The 22,729-nt window shown below is 40.9% G+C and overlaps 1 protein-coding gene across 2 annotated transcripts in view; it reads right to left on the minus strand.

Moving 5' to 3' along the window:
• HMGCLL1 (3-hydroxy-3-methylglutaryl-CoA lyase like 1) overlaps positions 1–22,729 on the minus strand; it is a 97,254-nt gene that overhangs the window by 43,100 nt on the left and 31,425 nt on the right. For both annotated transcript variants that reach the window (XM_075923634.2, XM_075923632.2), the window contains exons 5-7: positions 21,179–21,327; positions 3,100–3,163; positions 750–938 (exon numbers count right to left, since the gene is read on the minus strand). In XM_075923634.2, the coding sequence (XP_075779749.1) occupies positions 750–938; positions 3,100–3,163; positions 21,179–21,327 (402 nt within the window). The remainder of the gene's footprint in view (positions 1–749; positions 939–3,099; positions 3,164–21,178; positions 21,328–22,729) is intronic.

Raw genomic sequence — 22,729 nt, forward strand, 5'->3', positions numbered from 1 at the left:
GCTACGTCTACACTGGCCCCTTCTTCGGAATAGCCATGCTAATTTAGAACTTTGGATTAGGAAAATGCGCTGGGGATTTAAATATCCCCCGCGGGATTTAAATAAACATGGCCGCTGCTTTTTTTCCAGCTTGGGGAAAAGCTGGAAAAGAGCGTCCAGACTGGCGCAATCCTCCAGAATAAAGCCCTATTCCGGAGGATCTCTTATTCCTCCTTTCAAGTAGGAATAAGAGATCCTCCGGAATAGGGCTTTATTCCGGAGGATCGCGCCAGTCTGGACGCTCTTTTCCGGCTTTTCCCCAAGCCGGAAAAAAAGCAGCGGCCATGTTTATTTAAATCCCGCGGGGGATATTTAAATCCCCCGCGCATTTCCCTATTCCAAAGTTCCAAAGCATGGCTATTCCGAAGAAGGTGCCAGTGTAGACACAGCCTAGAAGTACATCTACACAACAGCGTTTTTTCAGCATAACATCTGTTATTCTTTCCCAGAGCTGAAGAAGAGCTCACCGTGGCTTGAAAGCTTATCTCCCTTACTAACAGAAGTTGGTCAAATAAAAGGTATTATCTCACCAAGTTGTCTCTCTAATGTTTTATGAAATGATACAATCAGAGTTCTGAAGTACCTTTCACAAGTGCAAAAATACTGACAACTATAGAAAATACAGAAAGCAATTGGCACTTCATAGAAGTTTAGCATTGACTTAATGTACAGTCATTACTTACAATATCTGTAAAGATAGTCTGAATTACCTGCATGGCTGTGAGGATATTGGCTAAAGCCTGGCCATACGTGTCATGACAATGAACTGCAAGAGCACTCACTGGAATTTCCTTCATAACAGCTTCCAGCATTCTCTTCATGCTGCCAGGGGTCCCTACCCCAATAGTGTCCCCCAGAGAGATTTCATAGCAGCCTAGGCTATAGAGCTGTTTAGACACCTGATTTGAAAACAGAAAAGAATTCTAAAATAATGAACTATAAGCAAAGCTAAAAATAATGTTCTGCCTCCTGTATGTAATAATGTTCCAAATCAAATTAATCGAGTCACAACCTTCTCTCTTATTCTCCTATTACAAGCAAAAGAATCAAGGTTTTTTTTTTGTGTGTTTATAGATTAATCTTTCTGAAACCCGTATCTGTTGTTGGCCTCTTCCTTGGGGATTTCCCAACTGCTCTATCTTCCCTGTGTATTTTTTTTTAGTAAAGACGTGCCTTAAGGCTTGCATGTTTCACAGGACCCAGTACACTGAGTACGCAGTTAAGCCAATAAACAGTGGACTAGAGATCTGATTTTTCTTTTCTAGGAAATCACAGGTACAATGAAAGCCAAAGGAAGTTTAGTCCCTAACTTGCTCATTTTTTTCTTAAAGAAACTGGACATCAATTAAAAAATAGTGAAAAAAATCAAAATTGTGACATCGTTAAGTCACAATCTTACAAACCCTCATTCTCATAAATAGTTCTTACTTATGTAAGCAGCACCATAAACTTCATTACAACTACTCTTGTAAAGAAATTTGTGCAAATAAGGGATTGCAGGACTGAGTCCATACTTTTTATAGAGATATTTCCAATTACCATAATAGGTTCTTTGATTTTTTTTTCAGAAATGCTCTATAACTGAACAGGTTTATTCCTTAGCATTCCCACCTGTGCATCAAACATACACAAAAAGACACCCTGGAGCGACAGAATCCCAGTCCATAAATCAAATGTTACAGAACTAAAAATACACTCCTTTCCAAGGTAGTTTCATTTGTACAGCTTTGGACTGTTAAAGTAATTCCAGAATATCATCAGTGGGATTGCAATACATATGTTTGAAGAGACTGACCAAGTGCTGTACCACCAGTCCCGGAAGAAGTGGAGAAATGCTATTATTCACTTAATTCAAAGAGCAGATTTTAAAGGACTCAAGTGGATTCAACTGTTCTCATCAAAGCTGGTAAGGAGGATATGAACAAAATGCCGATGGCAAATGTTAATAAAATCCCTCTTGCTTTCAGATCCAAGAGTCCCTAGTTCAAATCATAATACATTTATCACACATTTTAAATAAAATAAAATTAAAAATAAAACAGGCCATTCATTAGATTGTAAGCATCTTTCAGTATGGAAGTCCCATATCTCGCTGCACATCCATACATCAAGCACACTATAGGTGCCTGAATAGATCTACAAGAAAGGTACTGTTATGCTGTAAGAATTTCTTCTCATAAACTTCAATTTGTGATTTTTAAAATTTTTAAGATGAGTTTATAATAGTAGATTGCATTTTTTTTCTCTAGGCATTCCTTTTAATTATCTGCTTTTAACTAAAATAAAATAAATCCATGAGAAGACTTTCCCTCTTATCCCATGACAGTTTATTTTGCTTAACAGCATTTGGTGAGGGAAGACACTTCAGTGAAGACACTTCCATAGCTAAGTCAACACAAGGCAGTTTGCATCAACCTAACTGCAGTGTAGATCAGGCCTTAATTTCCTGTCCATTTAGCCCTTTGTCTCTTTCCGTGTAGAGGAAGGTGGTCTCTTTCAACCATGTTCATCAATCTCCTCTTCCCCACAGAGAAGTGGATGCACGTTTCCCCCAATAGCTTTGTAGTAGGAAAGTATCTTGTGAGTTGGTCCAGGTCCATTCTCTTAGCTAGTGCAGCTGCTGCAGATGCCAGCACTTCTGTATGTCCAGAGGACCACAATTCAATGGCATGTTTTATGGCTGAAGGCAAATTGTTGCTGGCACAGAGTGAATGTAACAGCAGCTACAAATTACACGGGATCATGATGGAAATAATCTCATGCAACATGGCCTGTTCTCATATGTGTTTGAGTTGATTTTCCAAAGTATTTCCTTGCTCTTCTGCTTGAAGGAAATAACATTTTAAACCTCATTTTCGATTTTGTGACTAGTTATTACCAAAACACATTTCTTTACAACTGAACGGATAGTGCTGAGGAAAATTATTTATCCAGATTTAGAGTTTGTATGGCTGTTTTGTTCATTTTACATGGATCTTGATTCATAATGAACCTTTCTAGGATTAAACAGAGAAAATAGCTCAGGCAAGTTTAAAACATGGAAGACAGGTGCATTCTTACTTCTGCCACTTTAGCTGGTATGATGTTTCCTGCATATGGGCATCCCAATGCACAAGATACGTACCTACGTTCAAGAGAATAGATATAGATAAGTATATACTATGAACACATATACATTATACATATCCACATATTACATGCAATAAAATATTAATGCAAATGTAAGATTGCACAATTAGGTCAGGAAATGAAAAATAAAGTTTGCAACTACGGAGTTATTCTTTTTCTTTTAACTGTTAAACATGTAGTTTAATACACTTTCTATGCTCAATGCTTATCAAATATAAAGGATAGACAATGTGGTAAAGTTAGTGCTGTTTTTGGAAACTTAAATTTTGAAAGTCAGATGTTTCTGTTTATACCTATCTGTATGAAAAAATGTAATAATTTTTAAACAGTGAAAAAAAGGTGTGTGAGAGCACAGTGATAGAAATGTAGCCGTGTTAGGCTGAAGCAAAATGCAGGACAATGTAGCACTTTAAAGACTAACAAGATGGTTTATTAGATGATGAGCTTTCGTGGGCCAGACCCACTTCCTCATACAGATAGTCTTTCAGCTGCATCAAGCATGGAAAATTTCAAACTCAAAGGATTTTTTTTCTCTATAAGAATATGAAACCATAAATTAATGAAAACAGAGGCACTCTGGTCCTGATTCAATGGAGGTTGTAAGCACATGCTTAAAAGTAGCTTTGTGCTTTAGTGGATCATCACCAGAGTGCTGAATCCCCTGTAGGATAAAATCACTGAATTAAGGCTAGATGCCAGCAGTTTGCAAGGTAGAGTTGTTGGTGCACTATCAAGGAAACAGCAGAGGGAAAGTAACCAATGCCATGCAGGCAGAGAGGCAAAGAGAAGGCAAGGCAGAAATGTGAGGAGATCCATATGGACCCATGCAGCTACAATTTTCTTTCCCCATAGTGACCCAGATTCTGCAAGATTAAGGGGAACTCCCATGAGATTAGAACCCCATCTGTCTTCATTACAAAAAATTAAAAAGAGAAAAAGTTCATCTTGTTGAGTTTCTCCAAGCCTTTTTCCCCCTCTTCATAGTTTCATTACAGGTGGGTATCATTTGACCATATCACAGTAATATACAACCCTTCCTGCAAATTTATTGTATAATATTTTGGAGGAAAATGTTGAATCATCTGAATGAGTCAGCAGGGGGAAGGGAGATAGTTCAACTTCACCTAGCAACCAGAACCAAATGGCAAATGATCCACAAATGATATAGGCACTATGTGGTCCCTGCAACCAAAGCATACTGGGAACAGGAGCTGAGTTTTGTCACTACACAGATCTTGCAAGTTCTACTTCTATTTTTACCTATATGCCTTTAGATTCCATCCAGGAGACATCACACCATCCACTGTCTACAGCCATAAAATACAACCAGATTTGTACCAAACCCACAGACAAAGACAAACACCTAAAAAATCGTTATCAGGCATTTATAAAGTTTAAACACCCATGTGGTGAAGTGAGAAAACTGATTGACAGTGCTAAACAAGTACCCAGAAGTCACCTACTTCAAGACAGGCCTAGCAAGGAAAATAATAGAACGCCACTGGTCATCACCTACAGCCCCAGCTTACACCCCTCCAATGCACCATTAAAAGTCTACAGCCTATCCTGGAAAATGACCCCTAACTCTCACATGCCTTGAAAGACAGGCCAATCCTTACCCACAGACAACCCCCAACCCAAAGCACATCTTTTCCAGCAGCCACGTATCACACCTCAGATACAATCCTCCAGGAACCTACCCCTGCAACAAACCCCATTGCCAACTCTGTCCACACACCTATATTCATGAACCACCACAGGACCAAAACACATATGCCATCGAGTGTCAGTAATCCTCCTCTACCATCTATTTTGGCCAAACTGGATAGTCTGTGACAAATGATAAATGGATAAACAGCAGACATCAGAAATGATAACAAAATATTCTCCTACAGGTTTACGTGTAACCCAGTGGTCTCCAACCTTTTTACACCCAAGATCACTTTTTAAACGTCAGGACAAGCCAAGATCTACTCCATCCCTTCCCCAAGATCCCACCCCTTTGTTGAGGCCCTGCCCTCTCTGTTCCCCTTCTCTCCATCACTTGCTATCCCTGGCCCTTATACACTCTATGGGTATGTCTAGATTACAGGGTATTTTTGAAAAAAGTGGTCTTTTTTCGAAAAAACTTCCCCTGCATCTAGACTGCTGCCACATTCTTTCCAAAGTAAATCAAAAGAACACGGCAGTTTTTTCGACTGCAGAAAGCCTCATTTTATGAGGAAGAACACCTCAGTGAGGGAGGGCCTCCAAAGCCTCGCAATCGACTGGTTGAGCCTCCAGGATCGACCAGTCAAACACGATCGATGGATTGGTGACCATGGTTTTAACCTATCTGATCATTCAATCATGGATTTAAGAGTAGCCATTCTTCTACAAAGGAATTTCACCTCTCAGTTACAGAGATAGACTGCAGAACTGAAATTCATCTACACATTTGACACTGTCACCCTGGGTTTGAATGAAGACATTAACTGGTTAATGCACTACAAAACCAATATTCCCTGCCTTTAACATTTGCATTTTCACATAAAAAGTTATGAATGGGACACATCCAGTCCACTCAATTAGCTTCATTAGCATGGGTCCTACAACTGACACGTACTTCTTTTGCTGTTATATATATATATCTTGGATTCTATTATTTCCACTCCAACTCATCTGACAAAATGGACCTTAACTGCAAAAGCTCACAATACTATATATATTTTTATTAGGCTTTAAGGTGCCACAGAACTACTCATTGTTTTTAAAGTTACAAACTAACATAACTACCACTCTGAGACACTATTCAAAAGTACTTTAAACATATAATAATATCAACAAACAACAAAACAACAATAATACTAACAACACACACAACTGGAATATTGGTATAGAAGGGAACAGCTTGCTCATGAAGGATAGGCAAAGAAAAAAGGGAACCCACGTGGGTTGGGTTCTTGATTGGACTTAATATATTTAATACATATATTAAAAATGTATACACTTGGACTAAGAGGGAGAGGGACATAGGACACAAACTTGAGAGTGTCTGGCTTAGGTTAAAAGGGATAAAAAAATAAGGGTGATGTCACGCTAGGGATCTACTATTTCTATCTAGACATCTGTTGGGAAACTAACTCAGCAGGGCACAGATTATCCAACAAGTTATTGGACTGCACTGGAGGCAATTTTTTATTTCAGAAGGTTGAGAAAGATACTAGAAGGGAAGCTGGAACAGATTTGATTTTAACAAATAGAGAGAAACTGGTTGACAATTTGAAAGTGGAAGGCAGCTTGGGAGAAAGTGACCATGAAATCATAGAGCTCATGATACTAAGGAATAGTAAAAGGAAGAACAGCAAAATAGAGACAATGAATTTCAGGAGGCAGATTTTAGTAACCCAGAGAGCTGGTAGGTAAGGTCCAATGGGAAGCAAGACTAGGAGGAAAAACAACTGAAGAGAGCTGGCAGTTTTTAAAGGGACATTATTAAGGGACCAAAAGCAAACTATTCCACTGCGTAGGATAGATAAAAAGTATGGCAGGAGACCATCTTGGCTCAACCGGGAGATCTTACAAGATCTAAAAATAAAAAAGGAGTCATGTAAAAAGTGGAAACTAGATCAAATTACAAAGGACAAATATAATCAAACAATACAGGTATGCAGGGGAAAGACTAGAAAGGCAAAGGCACAAAAAGAGCTAAATCTAGCTAGAGGCATAAAGGCTAACAAGATGATGTGCTATGAGTACAGAATGGGAAGCGACTGTCTAGGAAGGAGTACGGTAGAAAGGGATTTAGGGGTTATAGTGGACAACAAGCTAAATATGAGTCAACAGTGTGACACTGTTGCAAAAAAAGTAAACATGATTCTAGGATGCTGTGATGGGGCGAACAAGCCCCACACTAAAGGGCAGAGAGTAGCCCAGGCCCAGCTGGCTGACAGGGCCCCGCCTTTGCGGCCCTGCTGGGCATGCTCCCAGCTGGGCCAGTATATAAAGCAGGCAGTGGCCCAGCAGAGGGGAGAGCAGCCAGAGGTCAGAAAGAGCCAGTCTGCAAACACAGCATTCTGGCGGCCACAACCCTGCAGAGTAACAGGTGCCCCTACCCTGCCAACTCCAGCCCCGGTAAGGACCGCCGCACAGGCAGACAGGCTACGAGAAGGGGGTGCTAGGGTGGTAGGAAGTGGCCCAGGGCAGAGGTTTCCTAAACCAGCTTGGTGAGTAGCGGCTGGATTCCCCACCAAGCCGGCAGGACCTAGAGTCCCTGCCCACAGGGCCCTGGCCCGGGACCCGGTGGAGAGAGAGGGCCTGGGTCCCCCTACCACTCCTCGCAGCGCCTGGGGAGTCACTCAGGCCTGAAGAGGCTTTTCCCCAGAACTAGGCCGGACTACCGTATATGCCCTGATAGAAGGGCCGAGACTTTTGGGAGTTTGTGCTACCGTATATGCCCTGATAGAAGGGCCGAGACTTTTGGGAGTTTGTGCTACCGTATATGCCCTGATAGAAGGGCCGAGACATTTGAGAGTTTGGGCTACCGTATATGCCCTGATAGGAGGGCCGAGACTGGTACGTCGGTACTTTGGGTACTGGGTAGGCCGGGCAGGAGGGGGCCAAAACCCCTGGTAGGGGCGTACCCCCTGACAGATGCATTAACAGGTGTGTTGTAAGCAAGACACGAGAAGTCATTCTTCCACTCTACTCTGCACTGATTAGACCTCAGATGTAGTACTGTGTCCAGTTCTGGGCACCACATTTCAAGAAAGATGTGGAGAAATTGGAGAAGATCCAGAGAAGAGCAAGAAGAATGATTAAAGGTCTAGAGAACATGACCTATGAAGGAAGACTGAAAGAAGTGGATTTGTTTAGTTTACAAAAGAGAAGACTGAGAGGGGACATGATAGCAGTTTTCAGATATCTAAAAGGGTGTCACAAGGAAGAGGGAGACAAATTGTTCTTTTTGGCCTCTGAGGATAGAATAAGAAGCAATGGGCTCAAACTGCAGCAAAGACGGTTTAGGTTGGACATTAGGAAAAACTTCCTAGCTGTCAGGGTGGTTAAACACTGGAATAAGTTGCCTAGGGAAGTTGTGTAATCTCCATCTTTGGAGGTATTTAAGAACAGGTTAGATAAAGGCCTATCAGGGATGGTCTACTCTAGACAGCATTAGGTCCTGCCATGAGGGCAGTGGACTGGACTCAACTTCTCAAGGTCCCTTCCAGTCCTAGTATTCTATGATTCTATGAGTATATTAGGAGCAAGAGGAAGACCAAGGACAGGGTAGGGCTATTGCTCAGTGAAGAGGGAGAAACAATAACAGGAAACTTGGAAATGGCAGAGTTGCTTAATGACTTCTTTGTTTCAGTTTTCGTCAAGAAGATGGATAGCGATGGGATGCCTAACATAGTGAATGGTAGTGGAAATGGGGTAGGTTTAGAAGTTAAAATAAATGAACAAGTTAAAAATTACTTAGAAAAGTTAGATGTCTGTAAGTCACTAGGCCCTGATGAAATGCATCCTAAAATACTCAAGGAACTGATGGAGAAAGTATCTGAGCCTTTAGCTATCATCTTTGAAAAATCATGGAAGATGGCAGAGATTCCAGAAGACTGGAAAAGAGCAAATTTAGTGCCCATCTATAAAAAGGGAAATAAGAACAACGCAAGAAACTACAGACTAGTCCGTTTAACTTCTGTGCCAGTGCAGATAATGGAGCAAGTAATTAAGGAATTCATCTGCAAACATCTGGAAGAAAATAAGGTGATTGATAACAGCCAGTATCGATTTGTAAAGAACAGATCATGTCAAATAGCTTTCTTTGATAGGATATCAAGTCTTGTGGATAAGGGAGAAGTGGTGGACGTGGTATACCTAGACTTCAGTAAGGGGTTTGACATGGTCTTGCATGATCTTCTTACCAATAAACTAAGGAAGTACAACCTAGATTGGGCTACTATAAGGTGAGTGCATAACTGGCTGGATAACCACTCTCAGAGAGTCGTTATTAATGGTTCACAATCATGCTGGAAGGGCATAACAAGTGGGGTTCTGCAGGGGTCTGTTTTGGGGCTGGTTCTGTTCAATATCTTCAATGATTTAAATGATGGCATAGAACGTACGATTATTAAGTTTGCAGATGATACCAAGCTGGGAGGGGTTGCAAGTGCTTTTAAAGACAGGGTCAAAATTCAAAATGATCTGGACAAACTAGAGAAATGGTCTGAGGCAAACAGGATGAAGTTTAATAAGGACAAATGCAAAGTTCTTCACTTAGGAAGGAACAATCAGTTTCACACATACAGAATGGGAAGTGATTGTTTAGGAAGGAGTACTGCTGAAAGAGATTTAGGGGTCATAGTGGACAATAAATTAAACATGAGTCAACAGTATGACACTGTTGCAAAAAAAGCAAACATGATTCTGTGATGTATTAATACGAGCATTGTGAGCAAGACACGAGATATATTTTCAATGCCATTATATCTTCTTTGAGATGAGATGACCACATCTGTACACAATATTCAAGATGTGTGCGTACCATGGTTTTATATACAGGCAATAAGATATTTGCTGTCTTATTCTCTATTCCTTTTTTATAATAATTCCTAATATTCTATTTGCTTTTTTGACTGCTGCTGCATACAGAGTGGATGTTTTCAGAGAACTATCCACAATAACTCCAAGATCTCTCTCTTGAGTAGTTGTAGCTAAATTTGTGCCCATCATATTCTATGTATAGTTCAGATTATTTTTCAAATGTCCAAGGATATGCTTTAAAGTCAGAGCATTGTTTTATTATGTTGTGTATTGCTTTGTGTTTTCAAGCTTTATGGCCCCTGATTCTGAAGACACTCACACAAAAGAGTAACCGTACACATGAGTTTTCCAAATGCCCTCAAAGAGACTGCACATACACAGAAGCATTTTCAGGATGGGAACATAAATGTATAATATGGCTGTTCAATAGTGATGGTAGACATTTAGTTTTTAAGTGAGAGAAAAAGACATACTTCTGACATTTTAACAGTTATATTTGCTCCATATTAGTCTCTGATGCAGGGAGACGGTCTTAAAGACCTTAAACACGCATTGGAGCATTTATAATTTATGTGTGTCTTTTGAAGTTTTTAATATATTAAGGTGAAAGGAATCCAGCCTAACCAGAATTTACTTAACATTTTCTTCTTATGCTACATTTAGATTTACTAATAAAACAGAAGTGAATATGTGCAACTATTATGTACCATGGTTTTCCATTAACCCCATCTGTTTTGCTTCCTTTTAATCACTGGGAAAATATGGTGAGATTTTCAGTGTTACCCGAATTACACATTAAAGAGTGAAATTTGTAAAGGGAGAATTTTTAGTGCCATTTCACATGCAAAATATGCATAGAAGTCATTAGCTAACCACAGATTTGGCACAGTGTCCTCATAGAATGTGTCCCAGATGTTACTTTAAAGTTTTGTGCACATACAAAAAAACTCTGTGTCACAATAAATGATACAACTTTTGTACCATATGCAAGTATTCTATTTTTCATAAACATTTGAAGTATTTCAGTAAACATTTAGAAGATTGTATATGGTGTTACTGACATTTAGTGTGACAGCTGACAGCATAAATTTTCTGGATGATGATGGAGTAAATGTTGGTGCAGCTGCAGCAACTGTAAGACATGCTGAAGCTTAAACTGTTTGAATATATTTTTCATCAGATTCACAAATTGCCAATGATTTATATTCACTACATAAATTCTAGATGGCCAGTAAAAATAGAAAATAAAATTTGAATCCTTTAAAATTATTTTGGAAGCATTTTGCAACTGCAAATAAGAAATTAGGGCAAGGTATTAAATTACCCAATGCGTACAAGTAAACATGTTAAGTAATAGTTCTTAAGAGGAGAAAATCTCAGTATTGAAAAATATATAAATACAATTTATGTATATTAATACACAAATCTGTTTTTACTAACTAGATATTTCAAGTAAAATATTTAGGCTACAAAATTAAAAGCCAAATCCCTAGACTCTTAGGAGTTCCTTAAATAAAGACTGCAGGTTTTGGCCTGAGGTCAGAATGTTGATTTTCAGTGTGCAGCAGTCACAAAAAACTAAATCATTTCATCATAAACTTAATTCTGATTTATCTGTATTTGGCCTGAGGTCAAGATGTTGTTTTTCTATGTGCTGCAGTCACAAAAACAAAATATTTCAGCATAATCTTAATTCGGATTCATCTGTATTAACAACAAGTTTAGCCACGAAAGCTATTTCATTGTATTCTATTTATTTCACTACATAATAAATTACAAAATGCCTGTCTAATGCATTATTTATTATTATATTAATCATTAAAATTACAAGTCAAAACAAAGCCGGACCAGTAGTACTGCTTGCCACAAAGATAAATCAGCCAAACAACCGGTGGCAATTGAAAATACCTAACACTCTCAGATATGTACACTCAAATTTCCCTCTATATTCATAGCCTGCAAAAAGCATGCGTGAAAAGATAGGCTTTGCAATCTACCCAGAAAGTCAACATATTTATAGTCTTTTGGACGAAAGGGGAAGTGCATTCAAACTGTAAATATCTTTCCTTCTGCCCATGAAATACTAAGTGCTTGGGATTTCTGAGTTTTCAAATTGCCAGTTAACTGCTCCCACTTCTGTGGCTCCTTAACTTGACATGCAACTCCCACAAGAAGGCTCTGTAGACGCAATGATATGAAGAACAATTTGTCCGCTGGCCCTGCCTGAAGAGCAATGAATTTAGATGATAAATGATATTTGAAGCTCTCAGCTCCTCTGTCATCAAAGTGCTTGTCTGTTCCCTCAGAACACTAAATTCCAGCTGAAAATTATAAAATCTTCACCCTTCCCTTATCCTAAAATTCCTTAATGGGTTTCTATGGGTCTGAGATTTGCTCTCTGCATGGAATCTTAGCTCACTACTGACAAAGTTAACAGATGCACAGGCTGACTTGTTGGGAGAGTGTACTTATTACACTTATCATTAAAGAGACCTTTTAAAAAAAATCACAGTTACATATTGTTTAAAACCTCTGCCCAATCCAGTATATATAAGATATGTAACTTTTTTTTAAGTCAGGTCAGTTTTAGCCATTGCAAGTCATGTGTCTTTCTGCTATTGTAAGCCAGGTAACTCTCAGTTGTTCTAAATGAAGTCAGTTTCAGCCACTGCGAGTCACATAACTGGTACTGTAAGCCATAACTTTCATGTAATGTTTCAAGTTCTGTAACTTCTTGCAAGCTTTGTAACTTCCAGCTATTGCTTGAACAAGCTTTAAGTTCCGTAATATTCTATCCTGTGACAAGGGAGTGCGTGGGTGTGTGCAAGTTGTGAGTGTGCGAATAGGGTAATGGCTGCACCTTTGTGGAGAGGAGCCGTGAGGCTACAGAAATGAGCCAGGGGCTAGGTGAGGCCTGATGTAACCTTCATTTTCACATGAGAAAGGCAAGAAACAGAGGTGCAGATTAGAAAGAATTAACATGCATGAGGAAAATGAGGTCTAAGCAGGCCTCTCAGTGACAGACACAGAGAAATAACTCAGTGTATGACAGGAGCCACCCAGCACAATAAGTATGCAGACCACAGGCCGTATGATCAGCTCGCCAGCCCGGATTGGTGACTGCAGGCAGACTTGCAGTCTGCTTGGCTTCTTCTGCTCTATCTGTGCAACTCATCGCGTGCATAAGTGTACGTGTGGGTGTCAGTGAAAGAGTTCCATTCTCTTTTCATTTCATCAAATGGCAGCACTGAATTAATCAGTATAAGGGTAATGCCATGTTGTTCTCCAGTGAAATTAGGTAACACATATGTGAACAGATTGAGTGAGGCTTTGATGATTGATCCTTCTTTCACAGTATTCCAGGGACAAAGCTGTCTTTGCGTTTGCATAGAAAGTTTTGGACAAAATATTATCTGAGTTTCTCTTAAATCAGAGCATTCATCACCTGGCTATCCTTTCAAATCCTCATCTTAACCTGGAAAATCTAGGTTCCATATATTTCACTTAAGTGGATTCTACATTCTGTTTTAATAGGACAATGCCTTTTAGGAAGCCCCTAACTTAACGGTTTTGTAACACTGGGAACCAGTGTGAAGTAAATGCCATTTTTGCTCTAAACCTGCTGAAATGGATTAGCTTATGCATGTAAATATGTCATGATTTCACTCTGCTATGCCAAAGGTAGTACTAATAGCTTGCTTCCATAGTGATCCCATTATAAATACATGCAGTGATTCTGCTAGGGGTGTTGCAAGATCTGATGGTGTACATTGGGAGGAAGTTCTTTTAGTTCTTGTTTAGTTAGACATTTTCAAACCACCTTCCTAAAGTTTGTACTGCTAGCTGGATTCCCATAACTGATCACCCGCAGAGTCCTCCAATAACTGGTTCTTCTAGAACCCTGGTGGTTGACTCTAATCTCCACATGCCGGAGAGCAGGGAGTGAGAGACTTCACACTACTCCTGTCCCCAGGCCAATCAGGGCCTGGGGGCAGGGGGAAGTGTGTGAAGTCTCCTCCCCCCTACCCCTGTCCTGCAAGGAGTTTGCGGCGCTTAGAAGTGCTGTGTGCTCCTTGCAGAACAGGGGCAGGGTGGGAGGAGACTTTGCTCTGATTGGCCTGGGGGCAGGAGGAGTGTGCGAAGTCGCCTCCCACGGTGAAAGGGGTTCAACACTTAGGCTATGTCTAGACTGCAGGCTTCTTTCGAAAGAGGCTCTTTCGAAAGCATCTTTCGAAAGAGCCTCTTTCGAAAGATCGCGTCTAGACTGCAGGCGGATCTTTCGAAAGAGAAATCCGCTTTTTTGAAAGAGTCTGGATGCTCTCTTTCGAAGACGGCCTCTTTACATTGAAGAACGCCTTCTTTCGAAAGAGGAACTTTTGAAAGAAGGCATTCTTCCTCGTGAAACGAGGTTTACCGCCATCGAAAGAAAAGCCGCGTTCTTTCGAAATAATTTCGAAAGAACGCGGCTTGAGTCTGGACGCAGGGGTTTTTTCGGGAAAAGGCTACTTTTCCCGAAAAAACCCCTGAGTCTGGACACGGCCTTAGAGTCAACTGCCAGCTGCTGCTCAGCTGGCAGGTGACTCTAAGCATGGTGCTCCTTTGCAGGGCAGGGCAGGGAGCGAGAGACTTTCCATGCTTCCCCTCGCCCCAGGCCTTGATTGACCTGAAGGAGGGGAAGAGAGCGCTAAGTTTTCTCCCACCGCCAGGAGTATGGCAGCTTAGAGGGAACTGCCAGCTGTTCAGAACAGTGCTCAAACAGTCCCAATGATCCTTAAAAGGTTCCCAAAGTTGTACAGCACCAGGAAAGTACATCTCACAAGCATGACTATGCAGACACACTCAAAATCATACATTAACTATCTTTAATTGATTTCTTTAGCCAGTTTTTAATTCATAACAATACTTCCCACTTCATAGCTTTTTATGAGGTATTGTAACCAAGTGGTTAACAATTGAGTGGAAGAGCATAGAGATAAACTGACTACTGAATGAGCTCCACTTGAGGAGAACCAGGTAATTTCCTATAAGGAGCTAAAGATGGCTATCGTTAGGCTGTCAGATTGTGAGGAAGCTCCTGCAGGGAAGAATCTGAGACCTGGTGAATTTCTTCCAACTAGGAAGTACCCAGAAGCTATGTCTATACTACGCGGAAGATTCGAAAGAGGATATGCAAATTCCCACAGAATTTGCATATCTTCTTCCGATCCCACTTTGGAAAGCAGAGCTTTCGAAAGTAAAAGTAGTCGGGATGCAGCTTTTTCAGCAACCCCCCCTCTTTTTTCAAAAAGCCGAGTAAACCTCATTTTTTGAGGAACAGCGTCTTTTCGAAAAAAGAGGGGTTGCCAAAAAAGCCACGTCCGACTACTTTCACTTTCAAAAGCTCCGTGGAATTTACATATCCTCTTTTGAATCTTCCGTGTAGTATAGACGAGCCCTGAGTAGACTAGGGGAGTCTGAGTTGTATCCATCTGAAAGGAAAAACTTGTGTTTAGTTTTGAACTTTAAGTTAGTAAATGAGACCCTAAGAAAGGCTGCTGTGACTGGACTGGGAGAACCCTGACTGGAGCTTATTTGGGGAACCAAGAACGGAAACAGAGGTGAAGGGCTGAGGGCAGGGCTGCCCTGAGACCACTAGAGAACATCATGTGGTCGCCAATCATGTAAGTTACTTATTCCAAGTATTTTAGAATAAGGTGGTTCTGCATTATCCACTATTTTGCTGATATGTGAAAGTATTTTAGCAGATGAGAAATCACGCTAGTTTGTCTCTGTCAAACCATGTCTCTCCCGAGGTTTTATAATTCTACTTCATTGTTTCAACCAGCTTTCTTGATATTGAAGTAAGCTCAGTGCTCCTAAATAACATTTCCTATTCTACTGTTGTTTGAGTGATGCCTAATTTTAATAAAAAATTGCTTATCATTGTGAGCAGCTTAGCCATTTTATTCTTAAAACTCTTAGATGTATACCATTTATTCCTAGTAACTGACTGCTTTTTAATACATCTTCTCTTTTGATACCTCAATCTCTGACTGTACCTGATCTCTAGTATGCACAACGACGGGTCTGGAGCGCATATTCCCCAAAATGGGCCCTTTGTGATGAAGACAGATGGAAAAACAAAACAAAGCTGACTCTTTTCCTACATCTGAATTATTCACTTTTCTCGGAGCATTACAGTAGACTAAGTAGGCATCAAAGGGAAACAGTAGCTGGAGTTACAGTTATATCTGAGTTTCATGATTGACTTTTAATGTGCTTTCTTTATACCATAATGGATATTAAAGAAGTCTCACAAGTGCTGTATCACATGCATAGAGTTTCCACTGACGTATGTATACTTAACTGAAACATATAATCACTATTTTAGATGCACAAAGTGAAAACATTTTTATGTGTAGCAAGATTATGTTTTCCTTTGGTTCTGTTCTCTTTATTTTCTCCATCTCGTTTGGTGATTTATACCTTCACTTAATTTTCTCTCATGTCTCCCTTCTACCCTGCCTACTCTTATGTAGGTTGGACCTCCCTGGTCCTGGGACCTGACTGGTCCCATATGAGGGATTTTGCAGGACCAGGGGGAGGTCATTTTTCACCCCCTGCTGCCACACACCCCACCCTGCACCCCAGACTTCCCAGCTCTTCCAGGCAACCCAGTTGAGCCTCATGCTGGGCTTCCCGGTTCCTGGCTCCCGGCCCCTCCAGCAGCCCAGCTGAGTTGCATGCTGGGCTTCCTGGCTCCTACCTGCACCCAGCAGCATGGCAGCTTTCCGCTCCCCCTTCCCAGATAGGCTATATTGTCAGGCTCCTCCCCCGCTTGTCCGCAGCTCAGCTGGGCCATGCACCTAGCTCCCTGCCCCCCTTCCTCCCTATAGCGCGCCAAAACTCTCTTGTCCCAGATTATAGAAGTGCAACCTGTACTTCAGTTCCTTCTCCCCCATTATTCCATACTTAACTTCTTTAGTATTCCAGTTTTTCTAGCCTACTCATCTATGTCTGCTTTTCAATCTTAATTCCTTCTTCCTTCTCTCTATCCTCACACCTCCTTCTGTTCCTCACTTTTCCTGCTGGGTGGGTAAAAATGTAATTCAGTAGATAATAAATACACTATTGGAACAGCTTAGCACTATTATACGTCAGTAAAAATACCACCAGCACAATTGCTGATGGCACATCAAGAAGTCCAGATATACCATATGTGGAAAATGCAGTAGGTTGCAACATTATTAAACATGTGCAAGCTAATGAGGAGCAGATAGAAATCCACTACAAACTTTGAGTTCACTCTGCACCCCACCACAGTGAGGATATCACTATTTGAGCTTCAGTGCCACTGTCTTCAAAGTTTATCCCATAGATCAACTATGTATTCCTTTCCCTGATACTCTTTTTGTATTCAGGCTTATTCTGACACGATCAGTTTTCCAGGCATCCAAGTCCCATGAGAGATATTTGGAAGCAACCCTCCCACTTCACCCAACAGTGTGACTAACCGCTTTTAAGATAGTCAGAAGAAAAGAGCCATATAGAAAGAATAGCAACTTAACATGGCAAAATAAAAATTAATAGAATTCTAAGCAATTAATATCTAAAGAAGACAATAGAAAAGTTACAAAAATAATACAAGATAACAAATAAGTGTTTAGAATAAAAATAGGTTTGGAAGGGTTAGATTTGTTGATAAATTTATACTTCTACTACACACACACCATAAAACTGTATTTCCATTGATAACAGATATTTACAAGCAGAAAAAGTAAGGAAAATGTTTCTTGAGAACTTGAGTTTAAGGCTATTTACTTCATATAATTTGCATGTAATGTTGACAAATATTTGTATTAATGGTTATAAACCAGTGTTTCTCAAGCTTTTTCATACCACAGACTGGCAACACCATTCACATACTTTTGGCCGACCAGTAAGATTTTATTTGCATATTCATTATTATAATTAATTTAAGAGGTCACATGTTATTTTATATCACATCTGTATGCATACAATACATGTGGTTGTAAGGGATCAGAGTTTGCAGATATCTACAACACTAAAATAAAATAATCTTTTCCTTTCTTATCTTAATCCATTAACACCTGATGTAACTTTCTGAAATATCTACTCTTCCTTTCTAATTGCTATCCTATGATCCTTATCTGCTTCTTTTAACTATCCAATCTTTAGGTGCTTATAGTTTACCAGTTCTGCCTATTTGGTTTTCCCTTTGATATTTTCATATCCTCTGCTCCTTGTTTCCCTTCCATTTTTTTCCCTTCCCCCACCCCTCTCCTTCCTCCCCTATCTATTTATTTTGGGTCTGCACATCCTAAACTCAAAACTCCAGTCATCTGAAGAAGTGGGCTGTGCCCACAAAAGCTCATGATAACATCTACATGTTTTCTTAGTCTATAAAGTGCTACCAGACCATTTCTTGTTTTTTAAGTTTATCCTGTACAGACTAACTCGACTACCCCCTGAAGCTATCTACTCACTGTTTCTCTTTTTCTTCCTCCCCTCCCCTTTTTCCTCCCCTCTTCCCCTTCCCTTATTTATTCTTGGATCTGGACTTATTATATTCTGGTCAGCTGAAGAAGTGGGTTTTGCCCATGAAAGCTCATACCACCATCTACATGTTTTGTTAGTTTTTAAGGTGCTACCATACAATTAGTTGTTTTTTAAGTTTTTTTCTGGTACAGACTAACTCGGCTACCCCTCTGAGGCTGTGTAATTTTTTTTTAAATGTAATCATGCAACTGTAATGAGCTAGGCCTTTTGTTCCAGTATCGAAAATAAACCTAAAAGCTTTTAAACCACCTGACATTTTTGGTACTGCCCCATACAGCCTGCCCCAGCCCAAGAGAGAGTCCTATATCTGCAGCCCAGGTAGAGTTGCTGTGCTGAGACAGACAGGGTTTGACTCTTGCTGCCTGCACCCCAGAAGGAAACAAGTTAAGACACCCAAACTCCCCTCTGTCCCCATCTCATTGCACAGACACCAGAACAGCCCCCTGTTTCCCCAACCTACCCCATGCAATCTGCTGCCTCTCTCCCAGACCAGAAAGCAGCTTTAATCAGATTGCTGTAATCAAGCCGCTCCTCTCCTGTACTTACTGTATGCTCCAAACTCCCCTCCTCTTGGGCCCCTTCCCATCCCAGCCATGTACTTACTCCCTTCCTCCCTCTTTATGGCTCCTTCCCTACAAGCAAGCTTGTTGTCTGGAGCAGGGAGCTGTTGCTGCTGAGGGAATGACCCTCCCCAGTCAGGAAGCTCTCTGCATGGTAGCCCTAAACCTCTACAGAGGGGGGTAAGGGTGAGTGTGCTCAATTAACAGCTGTGTAGCCCCACTGCTGTGCAGCTTACAGGGAACTTAGATTCTTGCAGAGACAATCATCAAGGTATTGGCATGGTCTGGAAGTGTGCCCCAGCCTGGCAGATAGCAGTTCGCAACCCAGCACCGGTCCATGGACCAGTGGTTGGGAACCATCACTGTTATAAACCTTTAACTTTTTGAATCTCAATATCTACCAGTTATTAAATAATATGACCCCTAGTTGCCACCTTTAACGCTAGATTTTATTCAGTCCATTTGCAACCATACAGATTTGATATCATTTGTCCTCTTAACTCAGTTCACCAGGGCATACTCCTCTCCCTTTGTTATTAAAAGGGACAAGGCCCACACCCGACACAGATGGTGACCTGTTTCCTGCTCTGTGCCTATATTCCACCATATCTATACATTAACTGAATGCAATATTTATAGCAAGACTTTACATTCCAAATAGAGAAAAACACGCTATTGGAAGAATTTGATAAATTAAACAGTAATAAGTCATCAGGACCAGATGGTATTTACTGAGGAGTTCTGAAGCAATTCAAATGTAAAATTGCAGCACTCCTCACTGTGGTTTGTAACCTATCATTTCAATCAACTTCTAAACTAAATGGCTGAAAGATAGCGCATGTGATGCTACTTTTTAAAAAGGGCTCTCAAGGTGATCCCAACAATTATAGGCTGGTAAGCCTGACTTCAGTACTTGGCAAACTGTTTGAGACTATAGTGAAGAATAATATTGTCAGACACAAAAATGAACATAATTTCTTGGGGAAGAATCAACATAGCTTTTGTAAAGGGAAATCATGACTCACTGATCTACTAAAATTCTTTAAGGGGGGCAGCAAGCATGAGGAAAAAGGGGAATCCACTGGATATAGTGTACTTAGATTTCCAGAAAGCCTTTGATAAGATACCTCACTAAAGGCTCTTAACCAAATTAAGCTGTCATAAGAGGGAAGGTCCTCTCATGGACTGGTAACTGGTTAAAAGATAGGAAACAAAGAGTAGATATAAATATCAATTTCTCCATCTATAAAATTCCTCACTGAGAAGACATGGAAGCCTCTCACTATTAGCATGGTATTTTCTATTTGAGATTTAAAATCTTTCTATAAATAGAGCCCTGCATGGCTACAAATCTTGTATCTGCATCTGTATCTGCAAAAATGAGCTGTAAATATCCACATCCACAGTCGTGGATGCTGATACCCACAGAATCCACAAATCTCCAGGATTCTAGACAGAAAATTTGTATCCACATCCTCTTCAAAAATGAACTGCGGATATCTGCATCTACATCCACAGATGCAGATATCTATGGATATTTCTTATATATCTTTGGATTTGCAGGGTTCTAGCTATAAACATTTCATTCAGTGACTCTATAGATATGGTGGAATAGCACAGGACAGGATACAGGTCACTATTGGATGGGAGGATTATGATGACTTTCTCTGGTCAGCAGACTTGCTTTGTTTTGGGGTGGATTGAGAGAATCCTGACAGATGAGATGTAATGGGGAAGCAAGCATGGTTAAGAGGCCTGTAGCTTTATATTCAAAATTTCCCTGGAAAGGAGTTATTCTGGAGAAATGAGTATACTTGAGAGGTCAAGAGCATGATGGATTGGAAGCTCTGCAAGTTTCAACCCCTGTGTGCAGAGTAACTTTTCTCCTTCTCATGAGTTTTTCTGCTGGAGGAAATGTATTATGTAACTTCTATATGTTGATTCACTTCCACCAAGTATTAAAATGTAAAAGCTCACCTATTTTGTTTTGAGGACTCAGAAAAACAATATGTGAGTTATTATGACTGGTCACTGTATGTAATAGCACATACCAAATGTTATTCTCTGACTTGTGGCAACAGCATTGATAAAAAAGGATATAAACTAATACATATGATTATTTTTTGCGTTTCTGAATAAAGCAACATTTTTGAATAGTTGCTAAAATGTAAAAAGCTAAAATGTAAAAATGTTTGAACTTTTAGAAAATATTGTCACACAATGAATACTATTAAAGTTACTTAAAATGCATATAATTTGATAGTGTCAAACAACAATTTCTGTTTGTTAATCAATAGCAACACAACTATTAAGTTACATTGCAAACTGCAATACATAAATTAAGTTTACACGTGAAGCTTTATAATTACCCTCGCACTGGAATATTCATATTTCTTGCTGATTTAGTAACTTCTTCAAATTTTCCCATGCTTTCCTCTATGGAACAATTAATATTCATTTTGCTGAAAGATTCAGATGCTGCACCAAATACTGATACCTCTGTTGCCCCAGCTGCAATCTGAAAAAATGTAATTCAATACAACAACTGTAAAGATTTCTTAATGTAGGCAGGGTAAGTATTGTATTTTGTAATGAAGGCAGAAATTCTAGATCCTTAGTTTTAAACAAATTTAACAATGTATTATTCAACAAAGTATATACAAACTGCAACTTTAACTCTAGATCAGTGTTTCTTAAACCTTTTAAGACTGAGGAACACCAAACAATACTTTTTTTTTTTATAGGGAACGCCAAGATTTTTTTTTGAGCAAAAAAAATAAAATAAACCCACCAGACCTGGGAGACCTGAGGGATCGAAATACACCACAACCCCCCCGCCCCCAGGAAGACTGCCCTAATAACAGTCTACAAACGTAGTCCACAAAAAAGTAAGGATAATAGTTAACAAATGCTAAATAAGGTCATGTGTCTGGCCAGGAGGAAGGGAGGGTAGAGGAGGGGTCTTGTGACAGGGTGTCTGGCCAAGAGGGAGGCTGCAGGAGGAGATTTGGGGCAGGGTGTCTGGCTAGGAGGAAGGGTAAAGGAGAGGTATTGGGGCAGGGTGTCTGGCCAGGAGGGAGAGTGCAAGAGGGGATTTGGGGCAGGGTGTCAGAGCAAGCTGGGAATGCGGGGTCTTGGCAGAAGGTCGGGAATGAGGGGGGTTTGGGTGCGGGGTCTGGGCATGAGGGGGACACTTACCTGGCTTGGCACCCTGCTGCAGCAGGGAAAGCCTTCCGGAAGCATGCTCTTATTCCTGGGGGGGGGGAAGGGGGATGTTGGAGAGCTCACTTCCTCCCCTCCCCCCGCCCATGCAGCGGGGATCCCAGCGCAGCTGCAGCACCAGGCCAGGCTTCCTGCTGGCGGGAGGGGGGGAAGGGAGGAGAGGAGTAGAAACCCCGACAGTCCCTGCCAGATTAAACTCTGCCACTTCCCCAGCAGGCTGGGGAGGGGTGCATGGGGGGTAGCAGAGCCCGAGTGCACCACAGGCGGGGAGCGGACAGCAGCGCCTGAGTGCACCCCAGGTGGAAGGTGGGGGCAGCAGAGCCTGAGCTGGGTTCCCCGCAGGCATCAGTTTTAAAACACCGAGGTCTGGGAGCGGCTCCTCAGCTCCAGTCACCCCTACCCCCTCCCAGCAGCAGTGGCCACTATAAAAGCGGCTGCCTGCAAATGTGGAGGAGGAGAAGGCTGCGCAGCACTGTAGGCCCCATGAGACAGGGGCCATCCTGCGGGCTGGGGGGGAGCCATAGCGGGAGCTGTTTACGGGCTCTGCAGGGGGTGGGAGAGCAGAATTTTTTCTGTTCTCTCTACGGCACACTTCTGACTGCCTCTCAGCACACTCTTTAAGAAATGCTGCTCTAGATTTTACTTAGTCTATTTTCAACCTTACAGATTTCATATAATTTGTCCTCTTAATTAACGCA

This window comes from Pelodiscus sinensis, chromosome 3 (assembly GCF_052426305.1).
Source record: "Pelodiscus sinensis isolate ZL-2025 chromosome 3, ASM5242630v1, whole genome shotgun sequence".
NCBI lineage: Eukaryota > Metazoa > Chordata > Testudines > Trionychidae > Pelodiscus > Pelodiscus sinensis.